This window comes from Anomaloglossus baeobatrachus, chromosome 1 (assembly GCF_048569485.1).
Source record: "Anomaloglossus baeobatrachus isolate aAnoBae1 chromosome 1, aAnoBae1.hap1, whole genome shotgun sequence".
NCBI lineage: Eukaryota > Metazoa > Chordata > Amphibia > Anura > Aromobatidae > Anomaloglossus > Anomaloglossus baeobatrachus.
The window spans coordinates 185,768,896-185,794,778 of record NC_134353.1 but is presented as its reverse complement, the minus strand read 5'-3'; the positions used below and the strand labels follow the sequence as shown (position 1 = coordinate 185,794,778).

Here is a 25,883-nt window from a genome sequence, read left to right as displayed (position 1 = left end):
TATCCCGGTACACTTCAGAATTCATCCGGCTACTCTTGTCTGCTGTTATGTCATCAATAAACACAAGTGACCCAGTGCCATTGAAAGCCATGCATGCCCATGCCATCACGTTGCCTCCACCATGTTTTACAGAGGATGTGGTGTGCCTTGGATCATGTGCCGTTCCCTTTCTTCTCCAAACTTTTTTCTTCCCATCATTCTGGTACAGGTTGATCTTTGTCTCATCTGTCCATAGAATACTTTTCCAGAACTGAGCTGGCTTCATGAGGTGTTTTTCAGCAAATTTAACTCTGGCCTGTCTATTTTTGGAATTGATGAATGGTTTGCATCTAGATGTGAACCCTTTGTATTTACTTTCATGGAGTCTTCTCTTTACTGTTGACTTAGAGACAGATACACCTACTTCACTGAGAGTGTTCTGGACTTCAGTTGATGTTGTGAACGGGTTATTCTTCACCAAAGAAAGTATGCGGCGATCATCCACCACTGTTGTCATCCGTGGACGCCCAGGCCTTTTTGAGTTCCCAAGCTCACCAGTCAATTCCGTTTTTCTCAGAATGTACCCGACTGTTGATTTTGCTACTCCAAGCATGTCTGCTATCTCTCTGATGGATTTTTTCTTTTTTTCAGCCTCAGGATGTTCTGCTTCACCTCAATTGAGAGTTCCTTAGACCGCATGTTGTCTGGTCACAGCAACAGCTTCCAAATGCAAAACCACACACCTGTAATCAACCCCAGACCTTTTAAGTACTTCATTGATTACAGGTTAACGAGGGAGACGCCTTCAGAGTTAATTTCAGCCCTTCGAGTCCCTTGTCCAATTACTTTTGGTCCCTTGAAAAAGAGGAGGCTATGCATTACAGAGCTATGATTCCTAAACCCTTTCTCCGATTTGGATGTGAAAACTCTCATATTGCAGCTGGGAGTGTGCACTTTCAGCCCATATTATATATATAATTGTATTTCTGAACATGTTTTTGTAAACAGCTAAAATAACAAAACTTGTGTCACTGTCCAAATATTTCTGGACCTAACTGTATATCTATGCTATTCCCTATTAATACTGCTTTTAGTTATATTCATTGTAGGGATAGCTGTAGAGGTAGGGATTGTTAGGGATTAGAACAGGCATATAGGCTGAGTTTATTGCAAAACAGCGCTTCAATAGTTATACTGCTGCTGCAACCTAAGGCTATGTGCGCACGTTGCGTAAATACATGCAGTTACGCTGCGCTTTGTAGCGCAGCGTAACTGCATGCGTCCTGCGTCCCCTGCATCTCTATGGAGATTGTGCAGGGGCCGTGCGCACGTGGCGTTTTAGCGCGCAGCGCTTCGGCTACTGCCGAAGCGCTGCGTTCTAAGAAGTGACATGTCACTTCTTCCGTGCGCTTTGCCGGCAGCTCCTGCTCTGTCTATGGCAGGACCTGCAGGCAGAGCGCATGGAGTCGGCTTTTTTTTTTTTTTCACTACGGACATTTCTGCAGCGATTTAAAGAGCACATGTGCTCTTCAGATCGCTGCAGAAAATTGTGCAGTGACTGTACGCAACGTGCGCACATAGCCTAAAACCGAAAGTCCCTTGTCAGGGCTACATGTATTCTGTTCCGCTGTTTACTGCATTCAGTTTAGGGAGAGCTGCTGCAGAAGGGATAGGTTTGGATTACAGGCATATATCACAGGCATGTATCCTCACCTATCCCTTGTAGACTGTGAGCCCTCACGGGCAGGGACCTCTCTCCTCCTGTACCTGTTTGTGTCTTGTATTATTTATGATCATTGTACTTTTCCCTATTATGTACACCCCTTTCACATGTAAAGCGCCATGGAATTGATGGTGCTACAATAATAAATAATAATAATAATTATAGCCTTACAGCAAAAATAGGGTCCAGCAGCGACATCCATAGTAGATAAAAAAGTTTTATATTTTTATTCAAACCATGTTAAAATAGATTAAAATATGAACAGCCGCGTTTCGGAATTACTTCCTTGCTCACACAGTCCAGATTATAGCCTTACAGTACTTGCTGCTGTACCCCAAAACCAAAAATCCATTGTCAGGGCTGCATCTATTGTATTCCCTATTAATATTTGTCACTCCAGAGTGTACAGATGCTCAGCATGCAGCACAACACAAAGGTAACAATGGGAATGGTATAGAAGGAAGGCCCTGGCTATAGGAAGAGGGGAGAGAGGATGCCTCCTGCAACTGACCTGAGTTTGTACACTACGCTTCCAAACGTTCCTATACAGGTCTTTTCCCCTGTCGCCGCCAAGTGCCTAGACTCTCGCTTGCCCTGAATTCACCCTTGCTAGTGAGAAAGCCACCGAACACACTACTCTCAGCACTGCAATAATATAACATTAGGTACGGGAGACAAACAGAAAAGATAGACACAAGAGGGAAAACACTCACAAGGTCCTCCAATGCAGCTAAACATCACAGCTACAATAGTCATGATAACTCAGCTTCTTCCAGTAACAGGCTCCTTCCAAAATGGTCAGCATAAGAATGAAATTCTATAACAGGCGCTAAATCGTAAGACATGAGGTTTTTATAGTGAAGGGGATTGATCACAAAAGAGCTGCACGTGTGATTAAGGCTAAAAAGGACAGCCAGATAGGAAAGAGTTTAACCCCTACAGCACTAAAAGAAAGTAGATTCCCTTTAATACAAGGTATAGCTCAGCACCTAATAAGGCAATGTGACCTTCTGGTCCCATATTCGCCAGAGGTCTTCCCAGAGCAGGACACACTTATTACAATACCCTTCTTTGCTGTGTTATGTGTAGGGAGAGATGCTGGAGGAAGGATAGTTTTGGATTACAGGCAGCAATTAAAGCCTTTCAGTCTATACTGCTCAAACATAAAACCAAAAGTCTCTTTTCAGGGCTATATATATTTAATTCCCTATTAATACCATAAATTTTGCAGGCATATATGAGCTACCTAATTTAATCTGGTAAGGGACAGGGAAGTGGACACTGAGGCCGTGGGCTAGTTTAAAATTCTGCTTTCTGTGGGAATAAAAGAAACCCACTAATCCACGATACCTATTTTACACGAGTACGTCCTTCTAATTTTTGGCAGCCCTTGCACATAGTGCATAGGCTTTACTGGTCAAGGAGCCCCACTCCTTATTAATGGGAAAAAAAATTGTATTCTGAGGCCCTCCTCTATGTGTCTTCCAGGGTGTATTGCAATTCCTCCTTTTTTTTTTTTCTTTGCAAATTCCTTAGTAATGGGGAAAAAAATCTGAGGCCCTCCTCTACATATATTCCAGGGTGTATTGCAGTTCTTCTAATTTTTGGCTGCCCTCTACACAGAGTGCATAGGCTTTGCTACTCAAGGAGTCCCACTCCTTAATAATGGGAAAACATTTTATTCTGTGGCTATCCTCTACGTGTCTTCTAATGTGTATTGGAGCACCTCCTTCTAATTTTTGGTTGCCCTTGCATATAGTGCAGCTGCTTTACTAGTCTAGGAGTCCAACTACCTAATAATTTTAACAGACGGTGTATGAGGCCCTCTTTTATGTCTAATACATGGTATATCAGAGTCCTTCATCTTTCTAATTTTTAGCAGTTCTTGCATTGTCCGCATAGGCTTTGTGAGGTTGAGTCCCTGCTTCTTAAATTAAACAGAATGTGTCTGACTATGTCACACACACACACACACACACACACACACACACACACACACACACACACACAGCATGCCCAGATAAGGTAGTAAAATGTTAATACATTTACCAGTGACTACCGTTGGGTGTAGTTTTATTTCCCCCTCTACTGTGTCATCTACTGTAGCTATAGGTACATATAAAGCACTTTAGAAATCTCTACTTATTATGTATGTGCTGTGGAAATCTGTACATATGGTATCTAGTGTTGAGGTCTTTATGTATTGTTTGTACTGTTGAAAAATATACGTATGGCATGTACTATGGCAATTTCTACGTATTGTATGTACGGTGGTAATCTCTACGTATGGTGTGTACTTAGGAAATCACTAGAATGGTGTGTACTGTGGAGACCTCTACATATGGTATGTACGGTGGGCGGCATGGTGGCTCAGTGGTTAGCACTGCTGTCTTGCAGCACTGGGGTCCTGGTTTCAAATCCCACCAAGGCCAACATCTGCAAGGAGTTTGTATGTTCTCCACGTGTTTGCGTGGGTTTTCTCTGGGTTCTCCGGTTTCCTCCATACTCCAAAAACATACTGATAGGGAACTTAGATTGTGAGCCCCAATGAAGACCGTGTTGCCAATGTATGTAAAGCAATGTGGAATCAATAGCGCTATATAAGTGAATAATAATAATAATTATTATTATTACTATGAATATCTAAACATATTGAATGTACTGTGTAAATCTCTGCCTATGGTGTGTACTATGGAACTGCTATTTGTTATTCCCTAATTTATATGACTAATCCCATTTAAATTTGTTTTCCCATTGAAATGATACATGTCCATACACTTTGGTTGAAGTATTTAAAACTGCTATTTACCTCCTTCACATCAAAATTTCAAACAGAAGTGGACTCCCATGCTGTCGTAAGAAGATGGTCAGCAGTGATGGTTGAACATGATTTTATCAGTATGTCCGGTGACTTTCTGTTACCTTGCGCGCCTTTCTTTTTAAATCCACAAGGCTATATATAGGCTCCATTGAGTAGTGTAACCATGTACATGTGTGATTTATCTGAGGAAGGAAATGTGATCTCTGAAACGCGTAATAAAATCATATTTAACCATTACTGCTGACCATCTTCTTACGACAGCATAGGAGTCCACGTCTATTTGATCTTTTGACGCTAACTCCGTGGTGCATGCTGCAGCCGTAACCTACATGCTTTCTTTAGCAGTTGTGACTATTTTCACAACTGTATCAGGTGAGCACATCTGATATTTATTCTACAAACATTTATAACGTTAGTGCCCTATTAGCGCCCTTTGTCTTTTCAGTCTTTTTCACGTTGATTTACATCCTTCACAAATTATAGGTCAACAAAGTATAATTTTAGTTCGTTTAGGATGTCTACTTTGTATATGAAACAAGAAATTTTACCTCCAAATATTAACAAAGGGACAATTATATTTTTTTAATTCAGTATATCAAAATTACAGTTGGCTGTGCTTTAAAATTGCGTGGAAAGTTCCAGAATATGACACTATGGTTTTAGAAGCTTCTGATAAACTACTTGACATCATTTGTGTTAAACAAAGGTGCACTTGTGGCACAATTTTATGGTCCACTATAAAGAGTAAACGCTATTTTAATTTTTATTTCATAAGTCAATACGAGTAATACACTTGAAAGTAAGCAACTTTGAAATACATCTTATGTGAGAGTCCTGCTGCTTTCTCCTTTTGGACTGATCCTTCCCTCTCAATTCATGGGAAACAGTTGATGCTTTTAAAATTCTTTGGAGAAAGGGGTAGGAGACAGACATTACAGTACAGACATTATGCTACAAGTTCTCCTGAATTGTCATTTACAGTTTTACATAGAATTTTAGAAGCAACAACTGTCATCTATTTCAGTAATGGGAAAATGTTTTCACTGAAAACAGATTTTACCCTTGAATTGAGAGTTTTGAGAATTAATGATCAGTCCAGAAAGAAGCAAATTTCATTTGATATATTATAAAGTGTTTTTATTTTCATTCCTGGTATTGATTTATTAAGAAAAACTATGGTTACTCATTAAAAATCTACTTGAATCAATGCTTGACATGAAAAAAATTAAAACATTAGGTCAAGGATTGTGGACCTCCACACGTTTGCTACGTCCTTGAGACCAATTTCCAAACGCCTTAAGGTACCACTGTAAGAAATACCATTATCTCGAATAATCAAGATATTATTGACAATACCAATATCAAATGATAAGAATATTGCACAACAACAATATCCCTAGGTAGAGTCTAGGGAATGGTCATCAAAGAAATCACACCAATATATAGTGTATTAAAAGATATGATTTTTATACCCAGAATTAAATGTGCAGTATAAAATTGCTAACAAAAGATAAATAATAACAAAGAAATAAACCAAATCATTACAATAATACAGCAAAGAGACAAAACTTTATTCCATCATGTAATAACTACCAGATAGGAACCCTTCACAAAGTGCCTTGTGGCTATGGCACCGTGGTGTGGCCCTCGTCTCCTTGCAATGTCCTCTCTGGTATTTCCTAGCTTGCTCATGGACTCAACCCTGAATGGCAACAAACTCTACTCTTCCATCTCCTGATTTCCTCCCCTCTGTGTCAGAGGTCATTTATACCCCATTTGGGACTCCAGCTATCCACTCCACCCTCCAACCTAGAGACACTGTATCTCACTTGTTAGCCTGGAGTTGCTTTACTCTGTCTGATCTTACCCTACAATATGCGTAGAGAAGGATGATTACCAGCACCTCCTAATGGCTGTACTACAATAGGAAATTTCATGTGCTTTCAGGAGCCTTTAAACTTTAAAGAGGTTGTTTACTACCATGAACCAGTTACTGTTTTTGCCAAAAATGCTTAAGGTTAACACCCCTGAAGGTCCCCCATTTACCTTCTGTGCCAAATTTCATATCCTGTTTAGTGATGGGCGAATAGTGACTATTTGTAACGAATCCCAAAGTACTGTTCCAGTATTTGTCATACATAACGAACCTAATACAAGGCAAAGGGAAACCCAAGCATTTTTCTTGCCGTGACGAATCCTGGAATAGTACTCGGTATTCGGTAAGCATTATCCGAACACAAATAGTTACTATTCAGCCATCTCTAGTTTTGTTGTCATTGCGATCACTTCCTCCCCAGAATCCTCTGATCCTTTTCTACTACATTTCCCATCATTCCTTGTCCTGAGTGGCATGCCAGCAGTGGGTACAAACCTGTTACTCCCCCTAAACCCCTCACATTTCTCCCACATAGTCACTCAGACGAAGCACGATCTCCTTTACATGACACTGCATAGAATAGACTAGAAGTAATGGATAAAGCACCATTACACCAACCTTTTACAGTAAAGATTATACCCTATTCACCGTCACCTGGCTTGGATGATGGGATTTAATGGATGGATGGATAGAGAGGTGAATGTATTCATATAATAAAAGGAATACCTTAGGATTTGCATACACTACACAGGGTATCCAGTAGCGTGTACATGAGTATATACACCCTACTGTATACATACAGATGCAAGGAAAAGCTGGGTCTACAGAGAGAGCTTCCAGTATTCACAGAAACCGAGTGAGCTCTGCTAAATGCAACCCCTCCCATCTATGTTGGAAGCCCCACTCAGCCATGCTGCCAACCCTGCCCATCCATACAACAAGCCCACACCTCTCAGTTTCCAGAGCCCAAAAGTCAGGAATATCTGATGTTATATCACAGGAAGTCAGGAGATTCTCAGCCAGAGATCATGTGGCCAGAAGAGCAGCTCAGGTTACAGCAGGATATGACAAAGCAAAGTATTTAGTGATGTGCTTATCTATGGCAGTTGGTTCCCATGAAATGGACATGTAAAGTAGTGGACAACCCCTTTAAAGCCCGCTTTACACACTACAATATATCTTACGATGTGTCGGCGGGGTCACGTCGTAAGTGACGCACATCCGGCATCGTAAGGTACATTGTAGTGTGTAACAGGTACGTGTGATTGCGAATAAACGGTAAAACGTTCATCGCACACACGTCGTTCATTCCTCATAAATTGAACGTCAGGTTGTTCATCGTACCCAGGGTAGCACACATCACAGTGTGTGACTCCCCGGGAACGATGAACAGATCTTACCTGCGTCCTGCGGCTCCCGGCCAGCAATGCGGAAGGAAGGAGGTGGGCAGGATGTTTACGTCCCGCTCATCTCCGCCTCTCCGCTTCTATTGGCCGGCTGCCGCGTGACGTTGATGTGACGCCGAACGTCCCTCCCACTCCAGGAAGTGGACGTTCGCTGCCCACATCGAGGTCGTATGGACGGGTAAGTACGTGTGACGGGGGTTAATCGTTTGTGCGGCACATTCAACAAAATTGACCGTGCCGTACATACGATGGGGGCGGTTACGATTGCATACGATATCGTATGCGAAATCGTAACCTGTAAAGCAGGCTTTAGACACCATAAACATTGATATGAGCATTCTGATTAACACTTTGAAGGCCCTTTTACAAATCTATCAATGGCATTGTGATTAAGGCGGGCTTTGCACGCTGCGACATCGGTAATAATGTGTTACCGATGCTGCAGCGATAGTCCCGCCCCCGTCGCACGTTCGATATATAGTGAAAGCTGCCGTAGCGATTATTATCGCTACGGCAGCTTTACACGCACATACCTGCCATGCGACGTCCCTCTGGCCGGCGACCCGCCTCCTTCCTTAGGGGGCGGGTCGTGCGGCGTCACAGTGACGTCACACGGCAGGCGGCCAATTGAAGTGGAGGGGCGGAGATGAGCAGGATGTAAACATCCCGCCCACCTCCGTCCTTCTCATTGCAGCCGGGAGGCAGGTAAGGTGAAGTTCCTCGCTCCTGCGGCTTCACACACAGCGATGTGTGCGGCCGCAGGAACGAGGAACTACATCGTACCTGTCGCTCCCCCGGCATTATGGAAATGTCGGAGGCTGCAGCGATGATACGATGACGACGATTTTGCGCTCGTTCATCGTATCATCTAGGATTTACACACTACGACATCGCAAGTAACGCCGGATGTGCGTCACTTTCGATTTGACCCCACCGACATCGCACCTGCGATGTCGTAGTGTGCAAAGCTCGCCTATGGCTATGTGCCCACGCTGCGGAAAATTAGCAGAATTTGCCTCGATTTTTTTCTCGGAAATTCTGCGGATTTTTCAAAAATCCGCAGTACAGCGAGTCCCTAGCCATTTCTATGGCATTTTGGAACTGCTGTGCTCATTGCACGAGTTACGAACATGTGACAGCCGGAGCTAGTTAAGGCCCACCCACCTTCTCCTGCAAAGTGCAGACACTGACAGACACGGCCGGAAAGTGAAGTGCTGCATGATGAAGGTAAGTATGAACTCTCTGATCACTCCAGCACTTGTTCTGTATTGAGGATGCAGTGCCGAAGCCATAGTACTTTATTCTCAATGCAGAATGACTGCAGCATATCCACAGGACATTCCGCAATAAAACCGCAGCATTGAAACAGACAAAGTTGTGCTGCAGATTTCTGGTTGCTTCTGTGGAAAGTCCTGTGGATATATCCGCAGGACACTTAAGGCCCCGTCACCCACAGAGATAAATCTTTGGCAGATCTGTGCTTGCAGTGAAATCATGGACATATTGTTCCATTTGTACACAGTCACAAACCTGGCATTGATTGTCCACAATTTCACTGCAACCACAGATCTGCCGCAGATTTATCTGTGTGACAGAGCCCTTACCACGTGGGCACATAGCCTAAGGAGCGTTTAGCCACAGAATACAAAATAATTTATACAAATATGCAAGTTTTACAACATGCCACCATCTATCTTTAGGTGACAAAACACCCCTCTTCAGGATTTAACTTTCTTGGGTGTGAAAAATAAAAAGGGTTCCAAGAACAGGAACAAAACACTTTGTGAAGAACCTGGAGGAAGCGCAAAAGTATCGTTCAATACCAACAGTAAAACATGTCTTTATACCGATATGAGCTGACTGTGAGCCCTCGCAGGCAGGGACCTCTATCCTCCTGTACCAGTCTGTGCCTTGTATTGTTTATGATTATTGTACTTGTCCCTATTATGTATACCCCTTTCACATGTAAAGCGCCATGAAATAAATGGCACTATAATAATAAATAATAATAATAATAATAATGGCCGCTCAACAAGAAAGAAGCCACTGCTGCAAAACTACCATAAAATTGCCAAGTTACAGTTTGCTCCTGCACATCGGGTCAAAGATCATACTTCAAACTTTTTAAAGAAATGTGCTCTGATCTGATGAAACTAAAATTGAAGAAAAAGAAGGAGGCTTAAAAACAAAGGACACCATCTCAACCGTGGCGGACAAGGCGGCAAAATTATGTGGTGGAAGTTGCTTTACAGCAGCAAGGACTCAAAAGATATGGTATTATGTGGAAGGAAAATTATGTGGAGATATTGAAAGATCTCAAGTCATTAGCCAAGAAGGAAAAATAAGGGGCACTTTGCACACTACGACATCGCAAGCTGATGCTGCGATGCCGAGCGCGATAGTCCCCGCCCCCGTTGCAGCTGCAATATCATGGTGATAGCTGCCGTAGCGAACATTATCGCTACGGCAGCTTCACATGCACTCACTTGCCCTGCGACGTCGCTCTGGCCGGCGAACCGCCTCCTTCCTAAGGAGGCGGGTCGTGTGGCATCATAGCGACATCACACGGCAGGCGGCCAATAGAAGCGGAGGGGTGGAGATGAGCAGGACGTAAACATCCCGCCCACCTCCTTCCTTCCGCATAGCCGGCCGGGACGCAGGTTGGAGATGTTCCTTGCTCCTACGGATTCACACACAGCGATGTGTGCTGCCGCAGGAACGAGGAACAACATCGTAACATCGGTCTTTCCCAATTCATGGAAATGATCGACGCTACACCGATGATACGATTACGACGCTTTTGTGCTCGTTAATCGTATCAAAAATGCTTTACACACTACGATGTCGAGAGCGACGCCGGAAGTGCGTCACTTTCGATTTGACCCCACCGACATGGGCACCTGCGATGTCGTAGTGTGCAGAGTGCCCCTAAGTCTTTGAAATCGACAATGACCCCAAACATGCATCCAAAGTTGTGGCATAAGGGCTTAAGGATAGCATAGTTCAGGTTATGGAGTGGCCAACACAAAGCCCTGACCTAAATCCTGCAGAAAATATACGGACAGTTCTGCCAGGAAAAATGGGCCAAAATTCCAGCAAGTTCTTGTGGTAGGCTGCCTGAAACGTGTGACCCAAGATAGAGAATATAAAGGCAAAGCTATGAAATATCCATGTGTATGTAAACTTCTGAGCCTCTGGGCATGTGAAGAAAGCTGAAATAAATCATTGTCTCTAGCATTATTCTGGCATTTCACATTCTTGAAATATAAGAGTGATCCTAAGTGACCTAAGATGGGGAATGTGTACTAAGACTAAATGTCAGCTATTGTGAAAAACGGTGTTTTAATGATTGTCCCTAGGGTGTATGTAAAGTTAAGACTTCAGTTCTATTCTGTGATTCTGTATGTGATCATCTTTTATGAGATATTTTATGTTCGGGTCTTTAGGGCAAAACACATTTATTATTCTATAGATAAATCTATACCATTTTACTCTAAAAATTACAAAACACATTCTGTTTCCCTTTTGATAGAATGTCACCCAGTGTGAGAAGTAAAAAAAAATGACTCACAAAGTATGTTATCCAATCCTGACCTTTCATAAAGTCTTGTTAATTCAATCATCCATCTGCTTTCTGCTAAAAAAGCCAATACTACCCAGAAGAGAATCTTTAATGTGATCTCACTTCAGGGATCGCTGTAAGCTGTGGTTTGTTTCATAGCGTAACTGTGGAACTGTACAATTAATGGACTGTTTACAAAGTAAGAGAAAAGGGCCTTTATTGATTTTATTTCTCTTAATTTAAAATTATGAAAAATACTATGATAACAGAGTACATGGAAATATGATATTTGCCCTTGGATACTCGTTACTTAGCAATCTGTTTATGACTAATTTTATATCCTTTTATGTAGTTGATAGTAAGTGGTTGACAATAGTGCACAATGAAAAGCATTGCACTTGGCGAGTGAAGTCATCCTGCATATTTTATTGTTCTACTAAATCTTAAAAGATCCGTAGGCTACATTTGCTCTGAAGTTGTTATATTCAAGGCCTGCAGGTGTAACACTAGAAGTCCCTGAAATTTCGAGCTCCCCCTGAAGTCCCGAAAGAGGGTCAAATGACTGATGATAAATTGCATAGAACTAACTAGAAACTAAATGGCTAAACTCAATGGAAAACAACCTCCTCCCTCCTGTGGTGCGACAGTAATGGCCTTAATTACAGAACAAAAGACGGTGATTATAGGATGTTATCTAAAATCCTTCAGGTCATTTGACCCGTCTCTGGGTTCCAAAGGTAGAAATGTTAAATGACCCCTCTCTGGGACTTCTAGTGTTAACGCTGATCTTTGTATGCTACGTAATGTTTCCACCAAGGTGCTCTGTTAGGCTATGTGCGCTCTGCACCGCACACAAAAGGTCCGCTTCAGAGAGCAGCTGAAAAGCTCTGTTCTGAAGCGCCTGGTGCCTGTAGAATTCGTGCACTCTGCATGCTGCCTCTCCCTATAGACAGCATACAAAGCGCACAAAAGAAGTGACATGTCACTTCTTAGAACGCACGCTTCGGGCAGCAGCCGAATCGCTGCGTTCTAATACGCCACGTGCGCACGTCTCATGCACAATCTTCATAGATTGTGCTGGGGGAGCAGGACGCATGCAGTTACGCTGCGGTGCAGAATGCAGCGTAACTGCATGCAATACGCACACGTGCGCACATAGCCTTAGGCTATGTGCGCACATGGTGACTACAAAAATGCAGCGTTTTGGGCAAAAATGAATCCAAAAAACACATGCGTTTTATGAATTGTTTGATGCGTTTTTGTGCGTTTTGTACCGCGTTTTTGCCCAATGCATTTTGTAAGTTAAATCTATTGAGTGGAAGGGCTCAAAAATGCTAGCAAAAAACACATAAAGAATTGACATGGTGCATCTTTGTGGTCACCACAAAGATGCAGCCCAAAAGAACTGCAACGTGTGCACAGCAAAAATGAAATCTCATTGACTTTGCTGGGGAAGGAAATGCAAGCAGTTTTGAGACCAAAACTGCACCTGAAAAATGCGCAAAAACGCAGCGTGCGCACAGGGCCTTACTCTACTTCACTAGCAGACAGTTCACAGTCCGGACGCTGTCCCCCTTGCCTTGCTTTATTTTGTGCTTGTTCCTTAGGCTTCTATAGTATTTGTGTAGACTGAAGACCATTTAACTAAACCTTTTTAGGCCCTGTGCGCACACTGAATGTCACTTCTTTTCCACAGGGACCTGTAGTTTTGCCATTAAATAATGGTTAAAAACTGCAGGGACCAACTTACGGAAAAACTGCAACAAACAACGGTAAAACCGCTTGCAGATTTTGGGTGCGTTTTTGGTGCATTTTTTTGCTGCAGGTACGGAATTCTGCCAGAGGGTGTGTATTTTACTTGAGAAACACATTTTCCCAGTGCGCACAGACCCTTAAAGGTAACCTGTCACCACTTTTTTGGCTATAAGCTGCGACCACCACCATCGGGTTCTTATATACAGCATTCTAACATGCTGTATATAAGAGCCCAGGTCAAGGGTATAACATAAAAAACACTTAATAATACTTACCTAACGGTCGTGTGGTGGGCTTTATGGGCGTCTCCGTTGTCCGTTGTTGGACGGGTCTGATGTCATACACACTCGCTGGCATTCAGGTCCTGAGCAGGCGCAGTTTGGTCTGCCCTGAGCAGGGTAGATCAAAGTATTGTAGTGCGCCTGCGCAGGACTGGCGAGTGTGTATGACGTAGCCGCATCATGCACCCAGGCTTCAGAAAGAGGACGAAGATGGCCGAAAGAGGAGGAGGCGGCGGCACCGGACAACGGAGACACCCATAAGGCCCACAGTGCGACCGTTAGGTAAGTATTATAAAGTGTTTTTTAGGTTATACCCCCAGCCTGGGATCTCATATACAGCATGTTAGAATGCAGTATAAAAGAGCCCGGTGGTGGCCGCAGCTTATAGGCCAAAAAAGTGGTGACAGGTTCCCTTTAAGGTTTTCTTTAGAAACCTACATAATGTTACCCATAGCTCGGTGAAACAGTGCACCTCCCTCCACTTTGCATGTTGGAGACTTCCCCTGCTTTTGATCAACAGTGCTCACTTCTGAGAGCAAGCATTACCTAAATAACCTAGAATATTAATACAGCTGGTTATTTGGTGGGAAACGTGGACAATTAAAAGTAAAAACAAAAAAAAATCACCTTTTTTTTTAGTACTTATGTTGCAAACATAAATTTAAATATAACAATATATAAATGACACAGTAATTGTACCCCATAAAGTGTTCAAAATATTATTTTATTTGTTTTATGCCCATTTTTTTTAAAAAAAAAAAAAAAATTATGACTACTGAAACGTTTTGAGGCAAACACAGAAAAAATATGGCTGGTTGTTAAAGGGAATTTACACTCTGAGGATGCTGGACTTCCAACACTCTACAATAAGGCTAAGTTCACACTTCCGTTGTTTTGCATCAGTCACAATCCGTCGCCTTGAGGAATTACGGTATCCTGCAAAATATTTTGCAGGAATCCAGTTTTTCCCCATAGACTTCTATTAGTGACGGATTGCGACTGATGATGCTGCGTTGCATCCGCTGCGTCGCGGTCAGTCGTTTTTTAACTGACCGCCGGGCGGGAGCAACGCAGCCTGTAACGTTTTTTGAGCAGCGCAATCCATAGGATTTTGCTGTGCATGCTCTCTCTGGCTCCCTGCACACGTAACCAGGATACACATCGGGTAACCAAGCAATGCGCTTTGGTTAGTTACCCGATATTTACACTGGTTACGGGTGCAGGGAGCCAGCGCTAAGCGGTGTTCGCTGGTAACCAAGATAAATATCGGGTAACCAAGCAAAAAGTGCTTTGCTTATACCTGTCTTCAGTGCCATGGCCCTGCTCTGCTCCACCCACCCCGAACTCCGCCCCCTCACGCTCCGCCCCCTCACACAACGGAGTCCGACAAAGAATTCTGTTCTTTGTCATCCGTTGTACAGCGCATCAGTCACATGCGTCAAGCAACGAATGTGACTGATGCAAAACAACGGAAATGTGAACTTAGCCTAACAAACCCACCTTCCTGTATCCAGCGCTGCCACCTGTCACTTTTCAGGTCTCAGTGTTTTGGCTGTAATAGTGACATCACATCAACTGCATGCATAACCGCTGTAGCCAATCAGTTTATCATCTGTGTTGCCTTCTGAGATTTGATGATCTGACTAAACGCAGCGGAGGCAACATTTTACCTAGGGAAGAGGAGTCCCTAGGTGCACTGTTTTTAGGTATTTTACAGTGTTTGAGGTCAACATTCCTGAAAATAGAATAACACTTTAAGGCCCTTTCACATCTGTTTATTAAAGGGAAGAATCTGTCACCAGGTTTTTGCTCCCCCCACCTGAGAGCAGCATAATGTAGAGACACAGACCCTGATTCCACTGATGTGTCACTTACTGAGATGTTTGCTGTCATTTTGATAAAATCAGTGTTTTCTCTGCTGCAGATCTAGCAGTTATACAGAGCTCATGAATATGCAGGACTAAAAGCAGCACACCAAGTAGTCCTCAAATGATAATCTACTGCTGATTAATTAGTGGTTTTATCAAACTACACTAAGCAGCCCAGTGACATATCTCTGAAATCAGGATCTCTGCCCCTACATTATGCTGCTCTCATAATAGGTGGCAAAACATGGTGACAGAATCCCTTTAAGTGATTAAGATATTCCAAGTTGGAATTCTTTTGATTAGTACTTAGCTGTGTACATAGATGTCTCACCATAATGATTGATTACTGTTCACTAGGACAAGGAGATAGTCTTTGCAGTTTCCCTCTGTGTGTGCTACCGTTACGTAAATAATAAGTGAGGTAATGCTGCGATTGTAAAGACCCCGTCACATTTAGCGACTTACCAGCGATCCCGAAAACAATGTGACCTGATAAGGATCGCTGGTCAGTCGCTGGGAGGTCGCTGGTGAGATGTCACACAGTCAGACCTTACCAACGACTCAGTAACGATACAGGTCACAGTAGCGACCTGCATAACGATCTCTGTCGTCATTGGGACCCTGTCACACAGTGTCAAATACAGCGATGCGTCCTGCCCAGCAGGACATCGCCTTTGAAGAAAATGGTCCAGGACATTCAGCAACGACCAGGTTGTTGCTGGATGTCACACACAGCGACATCACTAGCAAGATCGCTGTTGTGTCACGAAAACCGTGACTCAGCAACGATGTCGCTAGCTATGTCACTTAGTGAGACGTGGCCTTTAAAGGAAGTTGTGCTTCTATGGAAACTGAGTGCAAGAAAGTGAGCAACTCCTGAAAAGGACACAAAGATCTATATTAAGTAAGGAAGGAAAGGTTTTTTTCAGCTCACCCGTAATATTATTTCACCTGACTCCAAAACCCAGAACGGTGCAAGGATGCAAATTCCGTGTTCAGGAATATAAAGCAGTAAGTGGTGGAAATTCCTTTCCTGATCCAGCAACACGTCCGGGATAAATGTGAATTAAAAATTCATTTTATTGAAAAAATTATTAAAAACCAATCATCAGAATGACATCCAAAATTTTCTCTTTAAAAAGAAAGCGTCTTACGTGTTTCTGGCCATTGTGGCCCTTAGTCATAGACATCATGTCTATGACTAAGGGCCACAATGGCCAGAAACGCGTAAGACGCTTTCTTTTTAAAGAGAAAATTTTGGATGTCATTCTGATGATTGGTTTTTAATAATTTTTTCAATTAAATGAATTTTTAATTCACATTTATCCCGGACGTGTTGCTGGATCAGGAAAGGAATTTCCACCACTTACTACAAAGATCTATATGTATACATTATTTCTTGTAGTTTATAACAACTAGTTGTAGGTGTGTTTGTTTGTATGTGTGTGTATATATATATGTGTGTATGTATGTATATATGTGTATATATATATATATATATATATATATATATATATATATATATATATATATATATATATATATATATACACACACACAATAAAATGTGAGGACTAAAATGTGTGTATATGTGTATGTACATATCTATCTGTTATTATTGTTTTCTTTTTTTGTTTTTTATTGACTCTGTTGACTAACACTTTTTTATTTTATTATTTTTCAGAGATCCCAGATATTGTGAATGCAAAAAACTTAAGAACTTTTAGGTAAGATTGCCCTTAATACTTTGGTACAAATGCTACAATTTGGATCGTGTATACATGTTATAGGCAAAAGTATTGATCACACCTCTTAATAATTGAATTGAACATTTTCCAACAGTGCCACTGCCGCAGATGTATAAAATCCAATGCCTACCCATCCATATTGTTCTAAAGACCTCACTGAATTTGAGTGTGGTCCTATAATAGAATGTCACTATGTAATGACGCAGTCCGTGATTTTTTTCTCTGTTTTAAATATTCCCTAATCAAGGGATTTTTATTATTGAAAAGTGAAATGTATAGGACACTGAGGAACTTGGCCGTAAAATGAAAGACCATGTAGTAAGGGAAGAGTCAAGAAGTGTTGATGACCATGGTGCTAGTCACCAATGTTTTGGTGACTCAATAATTGCAAGGTCCTTAATTTCCTTTGGTATTACCATCCGCACTAACATTGTGTGCATGGGGCTTTATGACGTGGGTTTCCATGGCTAATCAAGTACATGGAAGCCTAACATCACCAGGCAGTTGGAGTGGTGAGAAGAGCACATTGACTCTTGACTCTGGAGAGTAGTGGAGGTGTTTTGTGGAGTGATGAATCGTACTTCCCCATCTGATAGTTTGATATTAAAGTCTGGGTTTGACAAATGCCAGGAGAAGGCTATTTGTTTCACTACATAGTGCCAACTCTAAAGTTTGGTGGAGGAAGGATAGTGCTATCGGGTTGTTTTTAATGACTCGCCTAGAGACATTTGAATGCTTTAGCATGCTAAGACATTTTGAACATGGCTACAGTTTGGGGAAGACCATTTTCTGTTCCAGTATTACTATGGCCTGTGCATAAAGCATGGTTCATAAAGGCATGGTTTGTGAATTTGGCATGGAAGAACTTGATTGGATTGACCAAAATCCTGACCTCAACCCTATGCAACAATGTTGGGTTGAACTAAGGCAGTGATTCTGAGCCAGGTCGTCTCATCTAACAGCAGTGTCTGACCTTACAAATAGTTTTTGCCAATTTTAGCCAAAAAAAACATCAAAGACACACTCTAAAATTTGGTAGAATGCATTCCAACAAGAAGGAAGCAGAGAATTTAGAGTGGGCTATTGTAAAAGCTCCTGTAGATGTCCTTATGCTATTGTGCTTTTTATGTGTAGCAACATCAAACCCCAAAATCATCCATATAATAGTAATTGAGGAGTTAAAGCAATGTTTAGTAATTAATTATCTCTTATGGACTTGCTGAGATTTTTTTTTTCTTCCCTATTTTGATTCCCAGTTCAGAGGTAGAACACTAAGTGCAAATATATTGTCTTTCAGGTATGAATTACAGTTGGTGTGAATTTACAGTTAAATCCAGAAATATTTGGATAGTGACTCACATTTTGGAATTTTAGTTTTTTACCAAAACACATGTAAGATACAGTTGTAAAATCAACATGGGCTTAAAGTGCAGACCTTCATTTTTAATTTGAGGATATTCACATCCTAATTGTAATAAGGTTTAATAATTACAGCTCTTTAACCCCTTCATGACCGGGTAATTTTTTGTTTTTTTTCCTCCACTTCTTGTGAGAGTCATAACGTTTTTATTTTTCCGTCAATCTTGCCATGTGAGGGCTTGTTTTTTGGGGGACGAGTTGTACTTTTAAATGAAACCATACGTTTTCCAATATAGTGTACTGGAAAACAGCAAAAAAATTCCAAGTGTGGAAAAATTGCAAAAAAAAGTGCAATTGCGTTATTGTTTTTGGAATATTTTATTCACCGTGTTCACTATATGGTAAAACGTATGTATCGGTGTGATGCCTCAGATGGGTACGAGTTCGTAGAAACCAAACATGTATAGGTTTACTTTTATCTAAGGGGTTAAAACAAATTGAGAAGTTTGTCCAAAAAAAGTAACGCACTCCTTGCGCCATTTTCCATGACCCGTAGCGCTCTCATTTTCAGAACCTGGGGCTCAGTGACTGCTTATTTCTTTATCGTTCCTTATGGGAGACCCAAACCATGGGTGTATGCTACTGCCCCCGGAGGACACACAAAGTTACTACACTCAAAAACGTGTAGCTCCTCCCTCCTAGCATATACACCCCCTGCTAGCCAGATCTAGCCAGTTTCTTGCTTTGTGTCAGGAGGATCACACACACACATGCATTCTCTTTTGATTTTTCATTTTTTCTAAAGATTTGGAAGAAAAGCGGGTCCACTGGACTCCCGGCATGTCCCTTCTCACCCCCCTGGCGGCGGTGCTGTTAAGGTTGACTTCAGGGCAGGAGCCCTTCATGCCGCGCTCCTTCACCATCCCTTAGTGGCTCTGGCTTGAAGTTGGAGCCAACACGGTTCTCACTGCCTTGCAGGAGACCGGCCTCCATCCGCAGCCCTTGTGCAGGACCCTGCTGGAAGGAGCACTGGACCCCCACCCCACCAGGGACTGGGCCCTGCGTCTCAAAGCTAAGTATAGAGACGTTATTCAGAGGGTCCTTCTGCAATGTGGGGCACTTTTTATTCTGGGGGACAGTGATGTTTGATAATGCTGCTTTTACTGTATTTCCGGCCGGTTCCACGGTTTCTTACTGGGAACCGCGCCGATGATGCCTGATTCTCGGCCGCATGTATAACTCTAGGCCCCGGCTTCAGCCGCGGCCTAGTTTCGTTTTCGTTCCCCTGCATGTCAGCATGCAGGGGGACACTGCAGAGCCGTCCGCCGGCCGCTCTGCACAGGGGAGGACGCTCCTTTTTGAGGAGATGATTCCCTCCCCTGTACATCTCCTTCGCCCTCCGATTCCCGCTCCTGGGTTAACCCCCGCCCCCCCCCCTCACTCTGGCGCCATTTTCTCAGCGTCTCAGTACTCTGGTCGGCGCTGGCTGCTCTGCAGTGCAGAGGGAGTGAATATCTGGCTGGGGGTCCAGGCCTGGAATCCGGAGGGCACTCATATAGTGGCCTGATAAGTCACATCCTCTGGCTGTGCACTTTTATTCACTCTCAGGGCATTCTGAAGGAGTTAATTCTTTATCATAGAATCTCCTCCTCAGCAGCATGTCTCACACTAGGAGCAAAGCTCCAAGGCTGTACACTACATGTTCTGCATGTAAGCTCATATTGCCTGAACCGACACACTGTAACGGTTCTTATGTGGTGGATAGTGGCAAGATGCCTCAGCCGGGATTCTCCCCAGGCTGAACCTCTGTCTTGGGTATTCTAGCCATTCTAGACAGAGTCCCCCACCTCTGCAGCATGTCACAGAGCGAGACTGCAGGCTGTTTTTTATTATCCACTGCAGGTAGTCTCGTACGGCCTTACCGAGCTCATAACATGGGAGCTCATTCATGGTCCCTCCAGCTGCTCCGGTTTCGGTGGCTGACCCCCGTAGGAATCCTATTCCAGGGGTCGGCTGTCCCGGCATCTGCTGAGCATGCAGCCCCCTTCTCAGGGGCGTTTTTCTGCTTCGCTCAGCAAAGCTCACAAGGGACTCTCCTTCTGGGACCCCGTCCTCCTGACAGGGAGACGCAGGGTCCCCTGTCCTCCCCGTCCCGCAGCTCCGATTACGAGCTGACTCGCTGGACGAGGAGGATGTCTCTACCACGGGCTCGGACGCTACTTGATGTACATTGATCCGTCCGTAGGTGACGCAGATGCGAATGATTGGATTTCGTCCATTATTCTTGTACTGGACCTCCATCCGCCTGATCAGGGAAGTGTTCCCCGCTGGCAGAAATGCATCAGTATGCCTTTAACATGACGAGGAGTGTGTTCTTTAACCACTCCAGTTTCAGCCCGCCGCGTCCAAGCCCATAGCCTGTCCTGCAGACCCCACAGCGGAGTTCTGCTGCCTGTCTCCCCCTCCCATCTGAGGTGGTCTAGGAGTGTACTCATTCACCAAGGGTAGCCACTCCGGTATCTGGTCAGCCCGGATAGTTGTGTCAGTGGCTGACGGCACCTCTATATGGATCCTACGGTACATTAATGTTGTACTGGACCTCAATCCGCCGGTGTTACCTTATCTAGGTGAACACATCGTGTGTTCCTTAACCTCTCCAGTTTTCAGGCCCCTGTGACCAAGCCCAGGGTCCGCTCTGACAGTCGCTTCCCATGAAGCGTGATTCTGAGGACTGGATTTCCCCTGTCCACCAATGGTGGTCAAGGTGGGCTCATTCACCTTAGGTGGCTCAGCCCGGGCCGTTATGTCAGTGGCTGATGGCTCCTCACTTACGGTTCTGCGGTCCGCCCAGTTGTCCTTTGGGCCAAGTTCGGTATGGGGACGGCAGGAGCTTCGTTCTCCTCAGCCTACAGCAGTGCGGTTTTTTTGTACCTTCTCTGCTTCTCTGGAGGAGATGCATTCTCTCACAGGGACTCTATGTCAAAACGGTTGCCTGAACTTCCAGACTCAGTTCTTTCATCCTATACCAGATCTGCCATGCTGGACGCCGCACGGCGGTGATCTGGGCTACCTTCCTCGCTATCCGCAAGCTCCTGTGGCTTCGGATTTCGAAGGCAGATGCCTCTATGGAGGTTCCCTGCTGGGCTCCCCCTTGGTGGGACCAGTTTCCTCGGAACCAACTGAGTGAAATTAAGGAAGCTCTTGGCGGGGAGTATTCTTCCTTGCCACGAACCTAAATCAGGAAACCTGTCCAGGACAGGAATCAGTTGAGGTTTCGGTGGTTTCCGTTCCTCCATCTGGTCGTCCTCTAGCTCAGCCTAGGTTCATAGAACCAAATAGCTCGAAGCTGCGTCTTCAGAAGGCCGCAGGAGATGCTGTCACTGAGTCAGCTTCCTCCGAGCTATTTAGCCACGCCAACAACCTCCTCGGTCGGTGGCAGGCTCTCTCCACGTGGCGACGTAGGGTTCTAACACGTCTCCGTTCAGTGGGGGCGAGATTATATCTCCCTTGGCTACAGGATGGATTTCTGTCCACCCGCCAAACAGATTTTCTCTGTCATCTCCTCCCTGCTCCAAGGCCGCCGCCTTCTCACAGGCCGTGGCATTTCTGGCAGGCCGATGGAGTAATTGTACCGGTTCCCGTCTGGGAACGGTTCTGAGATTTTTGCTTAAATGTATTCCTAGTCCCCGAAGAGGGCGGTGCCTTCCGACCTGGATCTTTAACTTTTTAAGCATAGCCAGGTGTGGCGTTTTCACATTGAGTCTTGGTTTTGTTCCGTGTGTTTTTTTCACCGGATCAATCAAGACCCCAAGGCGATTCCCTAGCAACCATCGGCATCAGAGATGCCTATCGGCAGGAGTCAATCGCAGTTTCACACCAGCGTTGACTACGTTTTGACAATCGGAGTGGTCCAATCGTGGCTCTTCCCTTGGGGTTAGCCAAGGCCCCTCGAGTATTCTCATTGGGGCAGCTGTGATCAGGGTCCTGCCCCCCTAGGGGTTGGCAGTCATTTTTAGCCCTGGACGGCCTTCTTGTCGGGGTTTCATCCAGTGCTGACTCTTAGCAGAGTGCTTCGCTCACTCTCGCCACTCTGACCTATCGGGTGGCTTGTCTTCTGTCCAAGTCCACTCTGACTTCGAACCAGAGGTTCTCAGGGCGTCAATGGAAGCGGTTCCTTGCCCAGTTTTTCCTGCGTCCTCTGAGACTGGATGTTTTCCGCTGTACAAGCGAACTCATTCCTCCCACGGGGGGGTGGCTTCGCCACAGACCAGGGGCTCGTTTCAGTGGTGGCTTCGGCCACTCTGTCTCAGGGGCGCTCCTTTTCTGGCCCGTTCCGGGTAATCCTCACCAGGATAGCTTATCCGCCTTGGGAGCGGTATATCTCCATCGTGGAGCGCAAGGCGCTTGGACTCTGTCCGAATCAGCCCTCTGGATCAATGTGCTGGAATTCAGGGCTGTATTTCTTGCTCTCTAAGCCTTCACCATCTGTGGGCGGCTAGGCACATTCGAGTCCAGTCGGACAACGTGATAGCGTTTTCCTACACCAGCTTCCAGGGCGGGACACTCAGCCGCCTGGCAATCATGGCGGCTCAACATCCTTCAGTGGACAAGGGACTCCTAGTCCACCGTATCCGCAGTCCACATCCTAGATGTGAAAACTACAAGGCAGGCTATTTCAGCTGTCCTACCGTGGTCCACAATCCTCAGGTTTTGCGGTAGACACACTGGTTCATGTTTGATCCCAGCTTTGTCTCTTTACGAATCTCACCCTCTACCTCTTGTCCAGCGTCCTGTGCAAGATCGGTACAGGGGGCCGTCGGGTCATTCTTCCAGACTGACCTAAGCAGGCTTCGTACTCTGACCTGCTCCTTCTGTCCGTTGGGTTGCCTTCGCATCTTCCGGACCGTTCAGACCTTTTCTCAAGAGGTCCGGTTTTTCCCCGTCAGAATTCTGGATTCTCAGATTGACGGCGTAGCTCTTGAGTCCTGGGTCTTAGCGACTTCTGATATCCTTCCTGAAGTCATCTCCACTTTGACTCGAGCTTCAAAGTGTCCTTTGACCTTTTTTGGCCTTGCCGACCCTCCTGTCCCTTCCACAGTCCGGTCTACAGCTAGGACTATCCCTCATTAAGGGACAGGTCTCAACTCTGTAAGTATGTGCCAGCGGCGTATCGTCCGGCTGGCTCCGGTGCGCTCCTTTAAGGGCGCATCTCACTTCATTCCGCCTTCCGGCGGCCTATGGAGACCTCGGACCTTAATCCGGTCCTCACGGTTCCCGGTAACCCCCCTTTGCGCCGTCTTCGGGAGGTTTCTTTGTTGTGTCTTTCACAGAAAGTAGTCTTTCTAGTGGCTATAATTTCCCGCCAGAGAGTTCTGGCTGCGCTCCCTCGGAGTCACCCCCTTTTTTGGTCTTTTGCATCAAGACAAGGTGGTCTTCATCCGACTCCGGACTTTTTCCCTAAGGCGGTTACTGCTTCCACCTTATCCGGGGCAATTTTCCTGCCTTCCTTTTGTCCGGCTCCTGTTCATCGCTTGAGGAAGCGTTGCATATCCTAGATCTGGTGCGGGCGCTCCGGATCTACGTGTCTCGCACCGCCGTTATTAGACGGTGCACCTCTCTGGTGCTGACTGTTCGTCAGCGTAGCGGTCTCTCGGCATCTAAGCCGACCCTGATCGTTGGCTTAGGTCAGCCATTTCTGAGACTTGCAAGTGTACTCAAGTGCCTTCCCCACCGGGGATCAGAGCACATTTGGTCAGACCTGTCGGCGCCTTTTTTTCTTGGGCTTCAGGCACCAGGTTACGGCTCAGTAGGTCTGTCAGTCTGCAGCTCGAATTAGTCTGCATACTTTTTCGAAGCACTACCCAAGGCATGCTCATGCTCTGGCAGACGTGGGCTCGGCAGACGCATTTTTCCGGCGTCTGTCGCCCATTTGTGAAGTTAGGTTTGCCTGCTTCTCAATTGTCTGTTTATTCCCACCCATGGACTGCTTTTGAACGTCCCATGGTTTGGGTCTCCCATAAGGAACGATAAAGAAAAAGAGAATTTTGTTTACTTACCGTAAATTCTTTTTCTTATAGTTCCGTCATGGGAGACCCAGCACCCTCCCTATTGCCTATTGGCAGGTTTCTTGTTCCGTGTGTCTTCACCGGCTGTTATTGTTCTAGACTGAGGTTCCGGTTCCTCCGGATTTTACTCTGTCTCTTCTTGTGGGTGGATGTCCTCCTTCAGCTTTTGCACTAAACTGGCTAGATCTGGCTAGCAGGGGGTGTATATGCTAGGAGGGAGGAGCTACACGTTTTTGAGTGTAGTAACTTTGTGTGTCCTCCGGGGGCAGTAGCATACACCCATGGTTTGGGTCTCCCATGACGGAACTATAAGAAAAAGAATTTACGGTAAGTAAACAAAATTCTCTTTTTTTTGCGTCTTGAGCTGACGTTTTTAATGGTACCACTTTTGCGCAGATGCTACATTTTGATTGCCTGTTATTTTTTTTGTGAAAAATTTGCGGCGATCAAAAAAACAATTTTGGCATTTGAAATTTTTTTGCCGCTACGCCGTTTACCAATCAGATTGCCGTATTTTTCGCTTTATAAGACGCACCTGATTATAAGACGCACCCCCAAATTTGGTGAAGGAAAAGAGAATTTTTTTTAATGTTAAATGGGGTCCATCTTATAATGCCAGTGTCCGTCTAACAAATCATATAGGGTATATGTCCCTCATAGCCCCCCATCCTAAAATTAGCCCCCTTAATCTGGATATGGCCCACTTATATTGAATATAGCCCCCTTGGGCTGGCACACGTTCCCCTGTGCTGCCTATGGCCCCCTATGGATTGCACACATTCCCCTGTTCTGCCTATGGCCCCCTATGGATTGCACACATTCCCTTGTCCTGCCTATGGCCCCCTATAGATTTCACACATTCCCCTGTGCTGCCTATGGCCCCCTATGGATTGCACACATTCCCCTGTGCTGCCTATGGCCCCCTATGGATTTCACACGTCCCCCTGTGCTGCCTATGGCCCCCTATGGATTGCACACATTCCCCTGTGCTGCCTATGGCCCCCTATGGATTGCACACATTCCCCTGTGCTGCCTATGGCCCCCTATGGATTGCACACAGTCCCCTGTGCTGCCTGTGGCCCCCTATGGATTGCACACATTCCCCTGTGCTGCCTATGGATTGCGCACGTTCCCCTGTGTTAGATTTCGCCCCCATGCTGCTGCCCATAGTAAAATTAAACACTCTTTCCTTACCTCCTCCAGCGCTGATCTCCCTCCTGTCTCCCTTCGTGCTTCTGTTCCTCAATTTCCTGGTTCTTGGTGCCGGTCATGTGATCGGCACAGCAGAGTGACTTCATCTCTGCGTGCCTGATCACAGTGGAGGCAGGGACACCGGGGAGAAACGCTGGAGGAAGTAAGTAAAGTAAGTAAAGCTTTTTTTATTTTAGGATGAGCAGCTGCATGGGGGCCATATCTAACACAGGGGGGGCATGTGCCATC

General features: G+C 44.9%; 1 protein-coding gene across 1 annotated transcript in view; it reads left to right on the top strand.

Annotated features, from left to right (window-relative positions):
• The window catches only part of TMA16 (translation machinery associated 16 homolog), a 130,061-nt gene that overhangs the window by 94,980 nt on the left and 9,198 nt on the right, over window positions 1-25,883 (top strand). Inside the window, exon 6 of the mRNA XM_075347373.1 lies at window positions 16,956-16,998. Within this exon, the coding sequence (XP_075203488.1) occupies window positions 16,956-16,998 (43 nt within the window). The remainder of the gene's footprint in view (window positions 1-16,955; window positions 16,999-25,883) is intronic.